General features: G+C 40.7%; 1 protein-coding gene across 3 annotated transcripts in view; it reads left to right on the top strand.

The window, feature by feature from the left end:
- The window catches only part of PHIP (PHIP subunit of CUL4-Ring ligase complex), a 308,803-nt gene that overhangs the window by 187,996 nt on the left and 101,053 nt on the right, over positions 1–19,754 (top strand). For all 3 annotated transcript variants that reach the window (XM_077812726.1, XM_077812725.1, XM_077812727.1), the window contains 3 exons: positions 3,510–3,633; positions 7,586–7,726; positions 11,507–11,583. In XM_077812726.1, the coding sequence (XP_077668852.1) occupies positions 3,510–3,633; positions 7,586–7,726; positions 11,507–11,583 (342 nt within the window). The remainder of the gene's footprint in view (positions 1–3,509; positions 3,634–7,585; positions 7,727–11,506; positions 11,584–19,754) is intronic.

Below are 19,754 nucleotides of genomic sequence, written 5' to 3'. Positions count from 1 at the left end.
CCCACACTGATAGTACAGTCGATACAAGCGCTTCTGATGAGGATGCACACCGCTGACACAAGGAGCAAAGTATAGACATACGCAAGGGATATAATTACTTCAGTGGCTGTATGCCAATGTAAGTCCCTGCAGCCCGCCGCTTTCCACAGCTTCCATTGGTTGGGAACGGTGAACCGCGGCCACCGGGAGCTGCGAAGGGCCATGCTTGCGGATGGTCAACGTTCGCAAAATGTCTCATGGCCTGCAATCAACTTGCCCTGATGGTTGCCCACCACTGATGTAGAGCATTAGTATCAAACACATCTGCCTTGGATTGAGTACCCCTCCTGGACCATCTGGTGAAATTACACGGAAACATCTTAGGACTTACAGTCATCAGAGTGCTGATATCTGTGGCGTTGCTCCCAGTCCTGTGACACTCAGTAGCACAGATACTGAGAGACAATAAGTCTGAAGTGTACTACATAAAGAAACAAGGGGGAGCCTCCTTCCCCCCTCCTTTCCCCCAGGCGTCTTAGCAAGAGAGTGATCGTGCTATGGAAGTGTTGCTCCCTGCATAGCATAACTTGAACAGCCCTGCATCTTCCAAGAAACAACAACAACCTGACAGATTTCTAAACCATGCAGTCACCAACCACAAGTACTCACTGCTGAAATCTGGAATCCAGTGATAGACCTGTTAGCTACAAAGGACAGACTTCTGTTCTAGTGGAGGCATGGACACAGGATCTTTGTCAGGCACCTTCAACAGTGACTGGGAAAGATCTTGGGCTTCTTTATGCCTTTCCTCTAATCTCCAGAGCAATTGCCAAAGCCAGATATGATCAAGTGAGCCTCACCCTCATAGCTCTGTGCTGGCCAAAACAATTGTGGATGATGGACTTCCTGCAGATGTCCATGCAACTACAGATCAGGTTCCCAGACCTGTTTTCTCAATATCAGAGTCATGTATTCCATCCGTACCTGAAGTCACTGCAACTGACAGCCTGGATATTGGCTGGCTGAATGCCATGGAAAGGAAGTTCTCCTCACATGTTCAGGTGATCCTGTCACAGAGCAGGAAACAGGAGGAAAAATTATTCCTCTAGATGAGAAAGGTTCTCAATATAGGCAGCCCAACGTGGCTTAGACCCAGTGCAAGACCCGATAAGGAAGATTCTAGACTACTGTTGTATTAATTTGAATGTAATAAATAGGCCAAAATTGTTTAAGTTAACCCAACCACTGTCTTATATTAAATAGTGTCAAACATAAACAAGGTCTGGAGTTTGGTAACCAGAAACCTCATCCTGCTTAGCACTATGGCAAACACACCATTGCAAATTCTTTTAATCTTTTATTAAACATACAGAAAAGAAGGAAAAACAGTTAAGTCATTTGAAATGTAAAGTATTAAGGATTTTATTTTAACAACATTTCTTCTTCGCTTTTAGAAGGACAAACCCTCTTGTCTGACAGTCTTTTAGATGGTATCAAAGATGGTAACTGTCCTTTTGAGGAAAAGAGAAGTTAGTTGAGATGAACTGGAGCTCTTGTTGCTTCTGTTAAAGTTTGATCCTGCTTCATTTCAGGTGATGTCTGGGATTCAGCTGGAGCTGGTAGGGGAGGTGTTGTTTTTTGAGTCCCTCTCTGTTTAGCTCGGTCTGGTCAGGTCATTTCTCAAGATCAGGGTGAAAAAGGGCAGATCTCAGTAAATGGTAGCTAGGGGTTGCAGCCATAATGGTGAAGCTCGCTCTAGTAGCTTCCATTTCTTCTTTCATCTTTTCCCCCCAAAGTATTTTTTGTTAAGGACCTAAAAAGAGAATGATTAGTGTTGTTTGTCCACCAGTTAGGCCTAACATATGTTCATCTGGTTCATTCATTTCTGGTTCCACATCTGTTTTTACCAAGCATGATTTCAGGAAAGTCCTTGAGTTATAGTAGTAGGTGTTTTTGTTTAGACTAATTCAGTCTGTCTCCCTTTCCTGCTTTTCCCCATCATCATTTATGTGTTGTTATAGGTTATTGTGGCATTTCTTGAACTTTTACATACTTTTTACAGTTGAGCTCATAATTAAAGTTGTAGCCCCAGCTATCACAATGCTACTTACTGAAATTCTGCACTCTAAGCTCTCATTCAGTTTGATTTAAGGTTCATCTGGCAGCAATATCTGTGTATCATCCACTGATTCCGTTGGTTTTGGTCTTCTCTTAACCAGTGGTATCTAGACTTCTTAAACAAGCTTATACGTTGGTCAGAGGCCCTGCTCCACAATGGGATCTCAATGTCATCTTTCACAAAATTAAGGAGTACCCCCTCTGAGCACTTCTTGGAGTGCTCCAGCCACTATTTTATTCTTAAATGTTATGCTTGGTCACACCACTTCAGCCAGAAAAGTCAGCGAGCTTCAGGTACTCATGGCAGAACCTTCATGTATTTCATTTTATAGAGATAAAATGGTAGGGAGAGCTCATGCAATTTTCCCATGATGGTTTCGGAATTCCATTTGAATCAGTCAGTTTACTCTGTGTTCTTCGCAAAGCCATGTTATATGCAAGGGGAGAAGAAACTCCACACCTTCGATGTATCCAGAGCCTTTGATACTATATTGACAGGACCAAATCTTTCAGATAGTCCTCATGTCCATTTGTAGCTATAGGTGGCTGCTCCAAAGGTGAAGCCATTTCATCCCCAAGACTTTCAAAATGGATAACTGTGTCTCTCACTGTGCTACCAACTGCTTGATGTTCCTCTCTGACCTACAGTTAGGGCTCATTCTGCTAGAGTTCAAGCAGCATCCTCAGCATGTTTCTGGAACATACCAATATCTAAAATCTGCAAGCCTGCTTTGTGGAGCCAGCCCACTCACTTTTGTCAAACAGCCCACTCACATTTGTCAAACTCGACTTGGCTGCTAGATCAAATGCAAAATTTGGGAGATCTGTACTCCAGTCTCTTTTTGACTGATGCAGTTGATATACTCCTCATGCCCATCATACTGAAGAGGATACTGCTTGCCAGTCACCTACAGTAGGAGCCATACTAACAGATACTTGAAGAAGAGAGCATGTATTTACCCTACAGTAACTATGATTCTTATAGGTGATGTAGTCAGTGTGGACCCTATGACCCACTCTCCACCCACACTTTGGAGTCCTAAGCTATCACTGACTTTGAATTGTGAGGAAGCTGTGGAAGGGTTAGGGCCGCTCCACTCTCTGTGTCCTTGCATGGGACCTCAAGGAAGCACAAGGTGTATGTGTGGCCCTGCCAGACACTACTATTAAAAATATTCCAAGCTTGTGCAAGTGAGACACACATGCACCTATAATTGGATCCACACTGACAACAACATCTTGAAGAACTGCAATTACTATAGGGTAAGTAACCATTGTTTAATACAAGAATGTGATAAACATTCTATACTACTTCACACATAGAAATCATCAAGAAAAGGATCTCTGACTACAGGACTTTGACCTAAGCCCAGAAACTCTAAAATTAACATTTCTTAATTTCTCCCTTCCAGTAGACAGGAGGAATGGAGAACAGCAAAGGGAGAAGAAGAAATAAAGATTTATAGATCGGAAGAGAAAAGGAAGCACATTACAAGTCATGTTCCAAGAGAGAACAAAATACCTTCTTTTTCTAAGGTAAATAGTCATCCATATTTTATTACAGAAATTGCCATAAAACTTACTTTGGTATATTGAGCCCACAGATGTCTCTAAACTTCTCACTTCAATTTAAATTAAAACAGGAAACGGGGCATATTATGTTTTTTATTTATTTATAGCTATTGAGAGAGCACCTGCCTATTCATGTTATATTATTAAATGGCAAATAACTTTAACACAGAGTTAGTATTGCCCAGTGATAGCTTATTGACCTTTCAGAATGCCTATGTCAGCAAAACTCAGAGATGTGAAAACCAGGAAATAGAGTTAAGGTGCTTAAAACAGAAATCTAGTCTTAACTATAGCAGAGCTGTCACTCTGCTATAATGTTCTTAACAAGCAATGAGTTGTGTTCCTGGAAGTCCTGTCAAGTGGAAATTACTGTAATTTTACATCTTGGTCATGAGGGGATGTATTGCTGTTTGAGGTTGTCACAGATGAATAAGAGTGCATATTGCTTAAGTTGCACGAGTGGAAGAAAACTTTGTCTAACATGTACATCACATGGGTTTTTGTGTTCAAAAGTTATGCCAAGATTAACTTCCAATCACATCCCCTATATAAACAGGGACACTAAATGTGACAATATATTTTCCATAATAGTACCTCTCATAGCAGTTCTTTGAGGGATTTTTTTAAAATATAGGTCTGATGGATCTGGCAATATCAAAACATCCTTCAGAGTAGATATGAGCAGCAGCAGGACTGTGGGAGGGGGAGTGGGCAGTGGTCTGAGACCCATACACACTGGGGACATACCATTGCTGGCCCCTTATGCCTTTTTAAAAAATATGTTTGTGAAATAGAGAGCTTGAAGGGGTGCTTGTATTTTTGAAGAGGCTGTGCAACTCTTTAAATTAGACTTTCTGGTCTCGTCAATCCTGGAACACGTTGGCTGGAGAAATAAAAATTGTGACAGCACAGGAGCCAAAAGTGCTGTCCCTTAGGGATTTGGAGGCAGTTAGAGCTAGGCAAGGGCCCATCAATGGTTTATCAGAACTCCAAACAGGGAATCAGTAGTTTTGAATGCTCCTATTTTGTTTTCTACTAGGGTAATAGTGGAGTATCTTCACAAAATCAGAGTTTTTACAAAATGTCTTTCCTTACTAGAGGGGTAACTTTCTGTTCCCCTTTTACAGGCTTCATATAATGTGCTTGGCTATCACAACACTGGGGCCCTTTCCGCTCCTTGAGTGCTGAGTAGCATCTTAGAAAGCAGTCAAAGGATTCCTGCGTACATGAGACCCTGCTCCAGTCATGTCCACTGTCCCTGCCTCCTTATACTTTTTGTTCATCCCACCAGGAGAGTGCAACTGTCTCTGCGCATATTGTTTTAACAAGAGATTTCCCATGGCCAACCTGGATAGAATAGGGCTTATATCCAATATTAGCCTCAAGGGATGGGAAACTCTCATAGTAAATTCAGTACAGGGAACTTAAACAAAACATGAGAGGAAACAGTATAAACTGATTAAGCGCTATGGGCAATTCACTGTGGTCCCAAGGTATGCTCATGTGTACTAATCATGACAGACACCCACCAGTGCAGTGGACTATATGAACAAACAGAACGCACTCATCATCCCTGCACAATGAGGTCTACCTTCTGTTGTCCTGAGTGGAACAAACTCTCTAGTTCATCCAAACTCTACATAGTCAAATAAAAATAAAACATTGCTGCCAACTGGCTAAGCAAGGAAAAGGTAGATCATGCATAGTGGAATCTTCACACAAGTGTTTCAGTTCCTGCTGAGGAAATTTGGGGTTCTTCTGATGAAACCATTTGCATCACACACAAATGGCAAAGTCCCCCTCCTTTTTCTCTCAATGAGGAGGGATCCAAGGGCAATAGGGTACAAATGCTCTTTTGCAGGACGGTGGTCAGTAGGCCTTCTGTATATATCTCCTTTTTCTCTGTTACATAGAGCTAACCAGAATATAAAGAGGGAGAGGGCATTGATTGGTAATATTAATGGCTTTGTATTGGCCCTGGTTCTCTGATCTCCTCAGTATGGTTCAGTTCAACTCCATTGTCCTTCCTTAAGATAGGACTGGCGTCCCACGGACCAATTTGTCACTGAAGTCAAGAGTATTTAAGACTAACTTGCCTGAATTCTGACCACTCTCCCATGAGAGAGAGGATACTCAGGAAGTATAATCTCCACTCTTCTGACGTCTAGAAAAGTTTCCACAAATTCTTTATTCTAGGCCAGGTGGAAGTTCAAGCTGTGGTGCAAGAAACTTAGCTTCTCTCCTCCTTTGGCATCTATATCACAGATCTTGGGATAGTTACAGGAGGATCTGATCAAAGATCTTACAGTTTCAGCATTAAAAGATAAGTGGCTGCATTATCTAGGATACTTTTTTCCACAGGCAGGAAGAAATCTCTTTTTGCTGTGATGTCAGGCATTTCCTAGGATTAATTGAGCTCCCCCAAGGTCCCCCTCAGTTTAGCTCTTTATACCCTGATTCTGTGTCCTTCTGATCCCTTCAGGAAGGACTGCATATATTTCCTCCCCAGGAATATGGCTTTCCTGGTAGCCATCATCTCTGCCTGGTGGGTGTTGGAGCTTGGGGTTTAAAACTTTTTTCTGTTGAGGTACAGTACAGCATAGTCCACTATTATAAGCTGGTTCTTTGAACAGATCATCCTTTATCCCCAAAATTAACTCAGATTTTCACAGAACCCCCCAAATTGTATTTCCCTGTTTTTTCAAAACCATCTGACCCAAGAGAGCTCTGACAGATGTTGGGTGTTCATAGAGGCCTCAAGATCTACATATCTCACGCACAGATTATTCGTAAGTCAAATGCTCTAATATTCTCTATTATTTGGCATCTAAAGGAAAGAGGGCATACAAATCTACTAATTCAGGATGGCTGTGTTTGAGGCTTAATGGATGCATTGTCTCTCTCCAGAAAACAGCAGCAAAGCTCACTTGCTGTGAATAGTAGCAGCTTCCTGGGCTGAAAGATCTTACAAACCATATGATGGAATCTGCAAAGCAGCCGCTTGATTGTTCATCCATACCTTCTCAAAAATGTATAAGCTAAATATTGAGGCATTGGTGGATGCTGACTTTGATAGGAGGGTACCCCAGGCTGTGATCTTCCAGAAGTAGAGGAGGAGTTTTTAGCCTTGTGTGTAGTTCTGCTTGATGGCCAGCCTGAAGACACTGTGATAAAATCCCATTAGATTAACAGATCTGTGGACCTTATAAACAAAAAAGAATAGGAAAATTTCTTGACTTACCAAAAATTTCCTTTCTCTGAGTTACAAGCTCCACAGGTACTCCAAACAAGGAATGGTGGAATTTCATTGGCCAAATGAATACATCTTACTCTTTCAGTTCATTCAGATTGGTTCATAAAGAAATGCTCTGCAGTAGGAATTTACAGTTTGTTTTAGTGCATATGAGCTTATTAATAAATTTCAGTCCACAAGGGATATCAGTTGCAATGGAACCTGTTTCAGTGGCAGGTTCTTTGGTGTAGCTGGTGGCACCCCCTTCTGTCAGTGGCTGACAGGTCTGACATAGATGTATACAGGCTTAGAGGCCATTCTTTGGACTTTGTAATTAAGATCGAGGAAATTTTTGGTAAGTCAAGATAAATTTTATTTTATGTCTATGAGAGAAATACAGTGGTCCAGAGATGTACTGAATGACAGTTACAGCCCTTAAGTGCATGTGCATAGGTTTTCATTGAGTTTCCATTTATTAGCATTTGACTTTCTTGACCCTTGCTCTCAGTTTTATGATTTTTGAACTGTTTGTAAAATGTACATTTTTGCCACGACAAAATTCCAGAAAAAATCTAAGCCGTACTAGAACTTTATTCATTAACAGAACACTAATCTAAGGTTTTACAGAAAATCATTTGTGTTCAAGTATATATTGATTCTTATATAATTTTCATATCCTTATAGAACCATTCTCATGATCATATATTAGATACTGGAGACTCAAGAAAGCAACAGGCAAACCAGCACAATTACCGTACCAGATATGCATTGGAAGAAACTGCCAGGCCTGCTGAAGAGTTAGAAAATGGAAACAGTTCTTCAGATGTAAGACTCTGAATCAGTAGGGTGCATTATAACTTGTTTATGTTGTTATGCTAAATATTGTTGCTCAAGTTCAAAAGCAAACGTTTATTGTTGATTACTTTTTATGGTTAAATTAGATACTGAGCTAACTTTTCACAAGTGTACAGGTAATAACAAGTGCATTGGCAATCTTTCAACTATGCCTACAAATTTACTGTAAGAAAGTGGAAAGGTGTTAATTTATATAAACTATTTGTATATATATTTGGAATGCTTATTTTCAAGAGAAATTTAAATTACACCTGCAAATGCTACTTCACATGTAACATGTACTTCATTCTCCACAGTGTATAGTGGATCAAATTGGGTCAAAATCTGTATTTAAAAAAATGCCCAGAGATGAAAACATTGACATAAACACAAAAGGTATTAATTTTAAGCATCTCAGCATACATTTCAGTCTACACAGGTCAGACTTTTTTTTTGTATATGGAGTTTACAAGTTTAGCAAGGTTTACATGGAAGGATTGAAGCATGAATAGCAGATTTCTGTAGGTTTCATACAACTGTAAATGAAACAGCAAAAACACAGGTGGAATCATATTATACACATTTTATATATAATAAAATAAAATGAAAGTGGACTGAAATAAAATACTTAAGTGGGATAAGCTTCAGTAAGGGTAGAATTAATTATTTATAGCCGGAAGGATGTAATTTCTATCATTTCTAATATAAAAAAGTTTTACTTTTGGCAAGGTTTAAATGAAAAAAAAAAAACATTAAAATGCATGCATCATTTAAATTTATGCCGATCAAAATTATAACTGTATGTAAATTTTTATATTGCATTTTGGTAAAGACACCTCTTCCATATACAAATATTGTGTCTAAATAGAGTTCCTAAAAATGCAGGTTCAGATTTCTAAGTGTGCACAAACATCTTTATGTGCCTAACCTGGACTCTCAAACCCAGATTTGGATATGCATAAATTATGTGTGTAGAGAGTTTTAAAAATATGTCCCTTGGTCATGGCACAAAAAGCTGACTGTTCAGGGAAAGGCATGCAAAACTGAGGGGAAATTACTTGTTTAGACATGCATATTGAGCTTGAGTGTTTAAATTTTATCTTGGGTCTGTAGTGTTTTATAGGTAAGAATATGACCAAGTTCTTACACAAATTCAGAGACAAACCATCCCAGTATTAGCATCTGAGATTTACATGACATAATAAAATTGTTTCAACATACCCAGGTAGTTAGTCAGGGACCAGCATTATCAGTAGTTAAGGGAACTCTGCTCATAATTTTCCAACACAGAAGAAAGTTACTTTGCCGATGATAAAATAAACGATTTAAAGAGAGATATTGTGGAAGGGGAAGGAGAAACAAGTGTTGCAAAACCAAGGATATTCTTATTCATTGAATTAGTGTAACAAGGCACTTGCAATCTGCCTTGTTTTGTACTGCCATTATGCCCACAATTTGTTCTAGAGGGGGCATCTTTGGAGAAAGAGTAGAGTAGATTAGATATCACAGTGTTAGGTGCAATTCTAAGAACCAAGATGTGTGGACAGATAGCTGAACATTTAATTGTGGGTCACTTAGTTGGTGTTGCAAATAAGTGGACCGGTGTTGTTTTTGTTTTAGATGTCCCTTGATCTTTGTTAAACACTTTAAAATGACCTGCTCTGAAAGGTAACTGTGTAACAATGGCACCTTTTTACGGAGCAGTTCTTGTAAATGTTAGTCATATCAACTTACTTCAGTGACAGAAAAAAGGCTTTTGACTCATTACCACTGCAGATTCAGTGCAATGATGGGACATAAATCTGGATTTAATTTCTTCTCAAATTGTTAACCAAGTTCCAGTTGCAGGTTTTAAATCTCTTCTGTTACACCTGTGCAATACCCCTGAATACAAAGAGGTTGCACAAGTGTAACTTATGACAGAATGTGGTCTGCATGGGCTTTATTGCTGATAGTGTGTGAGAATGAAAGTATCCAGATTGTTTTACAAAACCCTATGGGAATGTACAGATCTGGCATTTTAAAAGAAAAATCTTGTTTGTTCAGTATATTTTAACTGAAAATTGATGCAGCAAACACTGAACTCCACAGTGTATTTTAGCCACTTCATAATAGAAACAAACTGAAAACATGATTAATATTTGTATACATTCTTATACTTAAACTTCTTGTTCTTCATCTTTGAAATATTTGATCTACATAATTATGATACAGCATTAGAATTGGCTTTAATGGATTTAAGTCTCTTTTAAACTTTTCTTACCCAACATTCCAATTTAATTTAAAGTTCCCCAGCATGCTTGTATTTGTAATTTTTTTTAAACAATAGAATTGTATTTCCCTTCAAAAAAAGCCTTTTTGTAAATGAGCTATTCCAATATCGTGCACTGTTCTTGCGAATAGACAAGATATATTTTAGCTATTTCTGTGGGATTCAGTGTTTACTTTCAATATGTGGTATGAATTTTATGCAGTGCATTATTTATGGTATACCTAAGCATTAAGGAAAAGTAGTTACGGTGGATGCTATGTAGCTAATTTCTACCTTCGGTCAGTGGACCATTAAATGGAAATGGTTTTTAATTTAAAAAAAAAAAAAGATATTTGGGTCCATAGTACAGACTAAAACTAAATGGATGCATATATTTTAGTTACAGAAACATTTGACCGAAAGCATTTATGCCACTGTTGTATATTAGCATTACAGTTGTGCATAGATGCCCCAACTGAGATCAGAGCTCTATTGTAGCAGGTACTGTCCATAGGCAAAGTAAGAGATAGTCATTGCCCCAAAGAGCTAACAATCTAAATAGACAGAACAAAGTGTTAGAGGGGAAACAGAGACATAAAGAGAAGGGCTTGTCTACATGGGGACACTCAGAAAAAGTAATCCAAATTAACTAAAGGTATGAATTTAAAGTGGATTAGTTACTCTGTGTTAAACCCTGTGTGGACACTCAGGGCTTGTCTACACTTACATTTTATATCGCTCTAACTTGCTGGCTCAGGTGGCCCCCCTGAGCTGAGCAAGTCCAAGCGCTTTAAAGCGCTAGTGTGGACAGGCTCCAAGCTAACCTCCTCGTGGAGGTGGATTACCAGGAGCGCTGGGAGAGCTGTCTCCCGGTGCTCGCTCGCGACCACATTCGCACTTCAAAGCGCTGCCGTGGGAACGGTCCCGCAGCAGCGCTTTGAAGTTTCCAGTGTAGCCATGCCCTCACATTCAGAATTGAAGTGGCTGTATTAACTGAATTAAGATAAACCAAATTATGGCCACTTCAATTCTGAATGAATGTGTTCACACAAGGGTTTAATGCGTTTTAATTAATCTACTTTACATTCACACCTTTTGTTAATTCGGATTAATTTTCTTGATTGTTCCAAGGTAGAAAACCCTTAGTGACTTCTGAAGGTCACAGGAAATCAATACCAGAACCAAGGACCTAAGTTAGGTCACAGGAAATCAATACCAGAACTAAGGACCTGGGTCACAGTCCAGTCCTCCATCCACTACATGTCTGCCTTCCGTACATTATACATTTGTTGTTGTTGCTCTTATTTAAATAGCAAAGAATTCAACTAAATCATCTTAAAGAAAATAAGTACTTAAGTTGAAAATTTGTATTTAATGGTTGACTTATAAGCCCCTGAAAGATACAGCTTCTAATGGAAAACTTCACAGACTTTGAATTATAATGATTCTGTCAAGTATTAACTGTAATTACAGTTTTCAGTTTAACACCACAAAGTAAATATCTATCATTTCCTTGTTAGGAAGGAGAAGCAGTTGTTGCCAGTGGTGGAACATCAGAAGATGAAGAGAAAGCATGGCACAGTGATGGTAGTTCTAGGTAAGTGATAGAATACAGTATTAAGTAAAATATTATAACTTTTAAGGATTCTGTCCTCTCTGCATGTTTCATTATCATTAATGAGCATTATGCACATAGAAGAGAGAAAATGCTTAAGAACTTAAAAGATATGAAAACAGAGTCTTGCAGCTTTTGAGTGTTAAACAAATTCAGAGGAATCTGTAAAACTTAATTTTTCAGGAGGTGTTTCCTAACCTTTTTGGGGTGGGTGGGAGGTATAATTTCAGGAGGCATTAGACCAGCGGTTCTCAAATTGTGGGTCGGGACCCCAAAATGGGTCGTAGTCTCCTTTGAATGGGGTCACTAGGGCTGGCTTAGATTTGCTGGGGCCCAGGGCTGAAGCCCAAGCCACACTGCCCAGGGCCTAAGCCAAAGCCCGAGGGTTTCAGCCCTGAGTGGCTGGGCTCAGGTTGCAGGTCCCTGGGGGTTGCAGGCCCTTGAGCTTCAGCTTTGGCCTCCCTGCCCAGAGCAGTGAGGCTCGGGCTTTGGTGCCCCTCCCCACCCCCCCCCGGCAGTGGGGCTGGGGCGGGCTCAGGATTCAGTCTCTCTCCTGGGGTCGTGAAGTAATTTTTGTTGTCAGAAGGGGGTTGCGGTGCAATGAAGTTTGAGAACCCCTGCATTAGACTAATCTGAGGTGGCAGTTGGGGATGTGGAAAGCTGAAAAGAAACTGCTAATAGAAAGCTACCTAGTTGTCAGGTAGAGTTTTTGGCACTTCCTTGAAAATTGCCTGCTTTCTCTCTCTATTCTGGCAGTAGCACATAATGCAGCCGGCTTTGTGGGCAGCTTTTTTATTTATATTTATATATATTTATATATATATTTACAGGTGTAGACAGTAGCTAACTGGTCAAAGATGCTCTACTCAGCCATGCAGCTTAGTCCTATGAAACTTGAAATGGGCACTTGCTCCATGGCAGACAGCTTTCAGGTGGTTAGGGAAATGAAGAGGAAGGAGTTAGCAGGGGAGATGGACCAGAAAAGCAAGAGAGCAAAACAGAGTTTAAGCCAAAAAAAAAACGAAAAAGAAGAAAAAACTAGAAGAAAGAGAAGACTGACATGGATAACAAGAGAAAATATAACTAACAATTTATATGAGAGAAAAGGTGGATCTTTTATTGGACCAACTTCTTTTGGTGAGAGAGACAAGCTTTTGACTTACACAGAACTCTTCTTCGGGTCTAGGAAAGGTACTCTCAGCATGATAGCAAAATGCAAGGTGGAACAGATTGTTTAGCATATGTACAGTACTTAGCACATATTGTAAGGGACAGTTCAAGGTAATAGCCCGGGGGTTCTCAAACTGAGGGTTGGGACCCCTCAGGGGATCGCGAGGCTATTACATGGCGGGTTGCAAGCTGTCAGCCTCCACCCCAAATCCAGCTTTGCCTCCAACATTTATAATGGTGTTAAATATATAAAAGAGTGTTTTTAATGTGTAAGGGGGGTCGCACTCAGGGGCTTTCTGTGTGAAAGGGGTCACCAGTACAAAAGTCTGAGAACCCCTGCTCTACACAGACTCACTACCCTTACGAGTCTCATAGAGACAGTTCAGGCCAGCCGTTAAACATCAGCCAGGAACTGCCTTCAGCTAGGTCATATGGCAGCCTGCACCTTCGTCACCCCAAACACCTGGATATTCATGAGGTGTCTTCTGATGTGACTCACTTCTGTCTATTCCTTGAACGGGGATAGACTAACCAAACTGATATCAAGCCCTCTATAGTAAAGCACTCCTGGGACTGGTGAAAAGACCCATCCAATATCCGAGCAGGCATTTCATTCGTGCAGCCACCACCGCCACTGTCTCTAATGTGTATGCCTCCCTAATAGGCTGGGGAGCTCACTTACACAACCGCAAGGTTCGAGGCAAGTGGTCTTCCACAAAAGTGACCCTCCATATCAATGTTTTGGAGCTAAAGGCCATCAAGAACGCCTGGGCACACTTTTTGCCTTTCATCAAGAATATCCATTCAAAGATCATGATGGACAATCATGCTCCAAAAGATGCTCCAAAAGTCAATCATGCTCCAAAAGATGCTCCAAAAGTCAAAATAAAAGAAGGCCATATTGGTTAAAAAACTGACCTAATTTAGAGGGGAAGTGGAAGTAGCTATAAAATATATACATATAACAAATGGAAGAAAGGGGAAGTTGGTAGTTATGAATATAAATCAGAAGCTAAGAATTGTGGAAAATTGGTAGGGGAAGTAAAGAGAGACAAAGAGAAAACTGTCCAGCAAAGATAAGGACAATAAGGAGGAGCATAAATATCTTAGGAACAAAACAAATCCTGACAATGGTTTTGGTCTATTATAAGATAGAAATGGTAGAATTATTGATGATAATGCAGAAAAGGCAGAAGTGTTCAGTAAATATTTCTGCTCTGTATTTGGGAAAAAAACAGATTACGTATTAAGTAGTTACGTATTAAGTATATTAAGTAGTCTCTTCATATGATGATAACATTTTCAATTCCACAAGTATCTCAGGAGGAAGTTAAACAGCAGCTACTAAAGTTGGAGATTTTTAAATCAGCAGATTGAGATAGTTTGCATCTACGAGTTTTAAAAGAGCTAGCTGAGGAGCTCACTGGACTGTTAATGTTAATTTTCAATAAGTCTTGGAGCACTAGGGAAGTTCCAGAAGACTGAAAGAAAGCTAACGTTGTGCCAATTTTTAAAAAGGGTCAATGGGATGACCCAGGTAAGGCCTGTCAGTATGTTGTGGATCCTAGGCCCAGTAATGGAGTGGCTGATATGGGACTGGAATAATAATGAATTAAAGGAGGATGATATGATTAATTCAAATCAATATTAATTTATGGAAAATAGATCCTGGCAAACTAACTTGATATCTTTTTTTAAATTAGATTACAAGCTTGGTTGATTAAGGTAATAGTGTTGATATAATACACTTAAACTTTTGAAAGACATTTGACTTGGTACTATGTGACATTTTGATTAAAGAAATTAGAATGATATAAAATTAACGTGGCACAAATTAAATAGATTAAAAACTGGCTAATTGATAGTTCTCAAAATGTAATTGTAAATGTGGAATCATCATTGAGCAGGTGTGTTTCTAGAGGGGTCCTGCAGAGATTTGTTCTTGGACCTACTCTAGTTAACATTTTCATGAATGACTTGGAATAAAACATAAAATAATCACTGATAAAGTTTGCAGATAACAGAAAATTGAGAGAGTGGTAAACAGTGAAGAGGACAGGTCATTAATAGAAAGTGATCTGGATCAATTGGTAAGCTGAGTGCAAGCAAAAAATATACTTTTTAATATGGCTAAATGTACATATCTAGAAATAAAGACTGTAGGCTGTACAGGATGGGGGATTCTATCCTGGGAAGTAGTGACTCTGGAAAAAGATTTGGGGAGGGTAGGTGGATATCTGGTGAACATGAGCTCCCAATATGATGCTGTGGCCAAAAAGGCGAATGCGATCCTTAGATTCATACACAGGGGAATCGAGTAGTAGAGAGATTATTTTGCCTCTGCATTTGACACTGGTGCAACTGCTGCTGGAATACTGCATCCAGTTCTGGTGTCCACAATTCGAAAAAGAAGTTGATAAATTGGAGAGGGTTCAGAGAGGAGTCATGAGAATGATTAAAGGAGTAGACAACCTACCTTATAGACTAAAGGAGTTCAATCTATTTATTTTAATAAAGAGAAGGTCAAGGGCTGACTTGATTTCAATCTGTAAGTGCCTATATGGGAGACAAATATTTAATAATGAACTTTTCAGTCTTGTAGTAGAGTGGGGTATAACATGATCCAATGGCTGAAAGTTGAAGCTAGACAAATTCAGACTGGAAGTGGGGTAAATTTTTAACAGTGAGTGTAATTAACCATTGGAAAAACTCAGTAAGGGTCGTTGTAGTGGATTCTTCATCACTGACAATTTTTAAATCAAAGTGAATAACAAATCTAAAGTATTGTCTGTGATGGAATACACCCCATGTTCACACCCTACACCCTATTGTAATAATCTTTGTACAAAGTATGCTTTGTAAGGTACCATCTGAAAACTCATAATTTGCAGGTCAGTATTGTCCTGGTAAAATATGTGTGGCAACACTGCATGTAAAGTTATAAGATTCCCCTGTATGATTTTATTAAAACATGTTCCAAACACCGCAGCCCTGCCAAGGCAGAAATCAAAGGGGTGTCCTGCACAAAGGAAGGTATGTGTGCTTGCCTTTGGCCTTATCTACACTGCAGAGTTTTGTTGGCATGTTCACGCTACACTCCCTTTGTTGGCAGAGCATGTCTACACTTGGGGCACTAGCATTGACAGTGAGAGCAGTGCACTATGGGTAGCTATCCCACAATTCAACTTGCCACCTTCTGCTGCTAGATTTTGTGGGAAGGCGGATTGGATCACAGCACATCATGGGTCCTGGCTCAACCTCCCATGATGCATTGCTCTCCATCCCAGCATTCCAGGTGATTCAATTTTTGGTTCATGGCATTTATCAATGGCCCTTGTTTGCTGTTTTCCCTGCCATCTCTGTGAAAGGATGGATTCTGCACTGTTCTCCAATGCTCTGCTAGCTATCAGTAACACATCGCAAATGGCAGTGCAGGTAATCGTGAAGTTCCTAACTCAACAGGATTCACACTTGCCTGACGTGCTGTCTGACATGGATAGGAACAACATTAGATTACTTTTGGCATTCAAGGAACAGCTGAACATGGTGGACCGTTGCTTTTGGGCTCAAGAAACTAGCACTGAGTGGTGGGATCATAGTCCCATGAAGGTCTGGGATGACAAACAGTGGCTATAGAATTTTCAGAGGAGGAAAGCAACCTTCCTAGAACTGCGTGCAGAGCTTGCCCCAGCCCTGTGGCACAAGGACACCTAAATAAGAGCTTCCCTCTCAGCAGAGAAGAGCATGGTGATTGCTGTATGGAAGCTGGCAACTCCAGACTGCTACCAGTCAGTCGCGAATCAGTTTGGAGTCAGGAAGTCAACCATAGGGTCTGCATTAACGCAAGTGTGCAGGACCATTAATCGCATCCTGCTATGAAGGACCATGACTCTTGGCAATGGGCATGAGATAGTGGATGGCTTTGAATAAATGGGTTTCCCTAACTGTGGAGGGACAATAGATGGCATGCATATTCCAATTTTGGAACCAGACCACCTTGCAATAGGAAGTGGTACTTCTCCATATTGTTGCAGGGATTTCTGGATCACCGCAGGTGTTTGACTGGCATCAATGCGGGGTGGTCTGGAAAGGTGCATGACGCATGTATAATAAAATCATAGAAGATTAGGGTTGGAAGAGACCTCAGGAGGTCATCTAGTCCAACCCCCTGCTCAAAGCAGGACCAGTCCCCAACTAAATCATCCCAGCCAGAGCTTTGTGAAGCTGGGCCTTATAAATCTCTAAGAATGGAGATTCTACCACTTCCCTAGGTAACCCATTCCAGTGCTTCATCACCCTCCTAGTGAAATAGTTTTTCCTAATATCCAACCTAGACCTCCTGCACTGCAACTTGAGTCCATTGCTCCTTGTTCTGTCATCTGCCACCATTGAGAACAGCCTAGCTCCATCTTCTTTGTGTTGGTAAGGGTGAAAAGTTTGCTCAGGGGTGCACTGCTGAGGCATGCTGCCGGAACGCTGATTTTGAGCAGCCAGATACCAGGGCTATTTGAAGGGCACAACAGGGGGCAGTTCAAATCAGGGAGGCTTTGAGGGAATACTTTGAAATTGAGAATTAGTAATGTATATTATTAAGCTTGGGACTGCAATGCTTAAGGAAATCGAGTTTTGCTAGGAAGCACTTGTGATTTTTGTGGCCTAGGATTCTATCTAAGCAAATAATTAAACTGCGTGTGTATGTGTTGCTGCCACCTGCTGTCACAATTTGCAGGAAACAAATAAAGATTACTTATCATTCAAAAACTTGGCTTTTATTGCACCGAAACAACAACCACCACCACACACACACACACACACACGCGCACGCTTGGTGGGAGAGGAGACACCAGGGGAGGCTGACTTTCCGAGCTGAGTATGTTTCAGGTTGAGGGGCTGACTGGAAGTGAGGACAGCCAAGCCCTAAGATACAACCGCATTTGCTCCAATCCCTCAGACAGAGACAAGCACCTACAAGATCTTTATCAATCATTCTCTAAACTACAATACCCACTTGGGGAAGTGAGGAAACAGATTGACAGAGCAAGATGGGTACTCATAAGTCACCTGTTACAGGACAGGTCCAACAAGGAAAATAACAGAACACCACTGGCCATCACATACAGCCCCCAGCTAAAACCTCTCCAGCACATCATCAACAATGTACAGCCTAACCTGGAAAACGATCCCTCACTCTCACAGACCTTGGGAGGCAGGCCAGTCCTCGCTTACAGACAGCCCCCCAACCTGAAACAAATACTCACCAGTGACTACACACCACAGAAACACTAACCCAGGAACCAATCTCTGTAACAAACCCCATTGCCTACTCTGTCCCCATATCTACTCTAGCGATACCATCATAGGACCCAACCACATCAGCCACACCATCAGGGGCTCATTCACCTGCATATCTACTAATGTGATATATGCCATCATGTGCCAGCAGTGCCCCTCTGCCATGTACATTGGCCAAACCAGACAGTCTCTATGTAAAAGAATAAATGGACACAAACCAGACATCAGGAATGGTTACATACAAAAGCCAGTAGGAGAACACTTCAGTCTCGCTGGACATTCAATAACAGATTTAAAAGTAGCCATCCTTAAACAACAAAAACTTCATAAACAGACTTCAAAGAGAAACTGCAGAGCTACAATTCATTTGCAAACTTAACTCCATTAATTTGGGTTTGACTAGGGACTGGGAGTGGCTGGCTCACTACAAAAGCAATTTTCCCTTTCTTGGTATTGACACTTCCTCATCAATTATTGGGAGTGGACCACATCCACCCTGACTGAATTGGCCTTCTCAACATTGGTTCTCCACTTGTAAGGTAACTCCCTTCTGCTCATGTGCCAGTATATTTATGCCTGTATCTGTAATTTTCACTCCATGCATCTGTAGAAGTGGGGTTTTCAACCCACGAAAGCTTATGCCCAAATAAATCTGTTAGTCTTTAACGTTCCACTGAACTCCTCGTTGTTTTTGTAGAAAGTGGAAAGTAATGCACAGGCAGAGTTTGGGGAGGGCATGAGAAAGAGTTTTGAATCTGCTGAAGGGGAAGGCCACATCTGCAGAAGCACAAGGAACAAAACACAGAAGCATGGTTGTTAAGTACACGCACACCTTTGAACCAGTCTATTAAAATACACCTTTAGTAACATATCAGTCACTTTCTCACTGACCCTTGACAAGTGCACATGTTGGCGAACACCCCAAGCATGGTGAGTTTACTCCTGGGCGGGGGGCATTTTCCATGGGTAGAAAAGCAATATGAAAGGGCCACAGTGCAGTCAACTAGGAACAATATTCTAAATTTTCCTACCCTTTTCCACAGGCCAAAACTTGTAGCAGATATCTCATTCTTGAGAGGAAACAACGAAGCAAGGGTGCATCTACTGCACACTTGCAGCCTCCAACCGAGTCCCTATGCTTCTCACCTGTATGCCACTTTGGTCCCTGCTCAAATGATTGCAGAATGGCATGGGAAAGTTTCCTTCAATGAGGGAAGAAACAAAGGAGCTCTGCTAAGGAACCTTTGGCAGAGGATTGCCGAGTACCTCTAGGAAAGTTTCCTAGAGATCTCTCTAGAGGATTCCCATAAAATCTTGGTGTACATCAACATCCTGTTATGTCATACTGCTTAACTGCACAGGGAAATGTCCAGCACGCAGAAACAGCCTGCCTTGTACATTTCTATGCCCTCAATCCACTTCCACCCTACACAAAGCAAAACAGCTTTTATAAAGGGAAGTTATCCGTCACCAATGTATTAACGTTCTTTGAGGGTATCAGCAACAACGTGGATAGGGTGATCTAACCAGTTTAGTGTAGTTGGCTTGATAAGGTCCCTCATCAAAGGCTCTTAAGAAAACTAAGTAGTCATGGGATTAGAAGGGAAGGTTCTCTCAGTGATCAGTAACTGGTTAAAAGATAGGAAACAAAGGGCAGGAATAAATGGTTATTGTTCACAATGGAAAGAGAT

This window comes from Eretmochelys imbricata, chromosome 3, assembly GCF_965152235.1.
Source record: "Eretmochelys imbricata isolate rEreImb1 chromosome 3, rEreImb1.hap1, whole genome shotgun sequence".
NCBI classification, from domain to species: Eukaryota; Metazoa; Chordata; order Testudines; family Cheloniidae; genus Eretmochelys; species Eretmochelys imbricata.
This window is presented reverse-complemented; position numbering and strand designations above follow the sequence as displayed.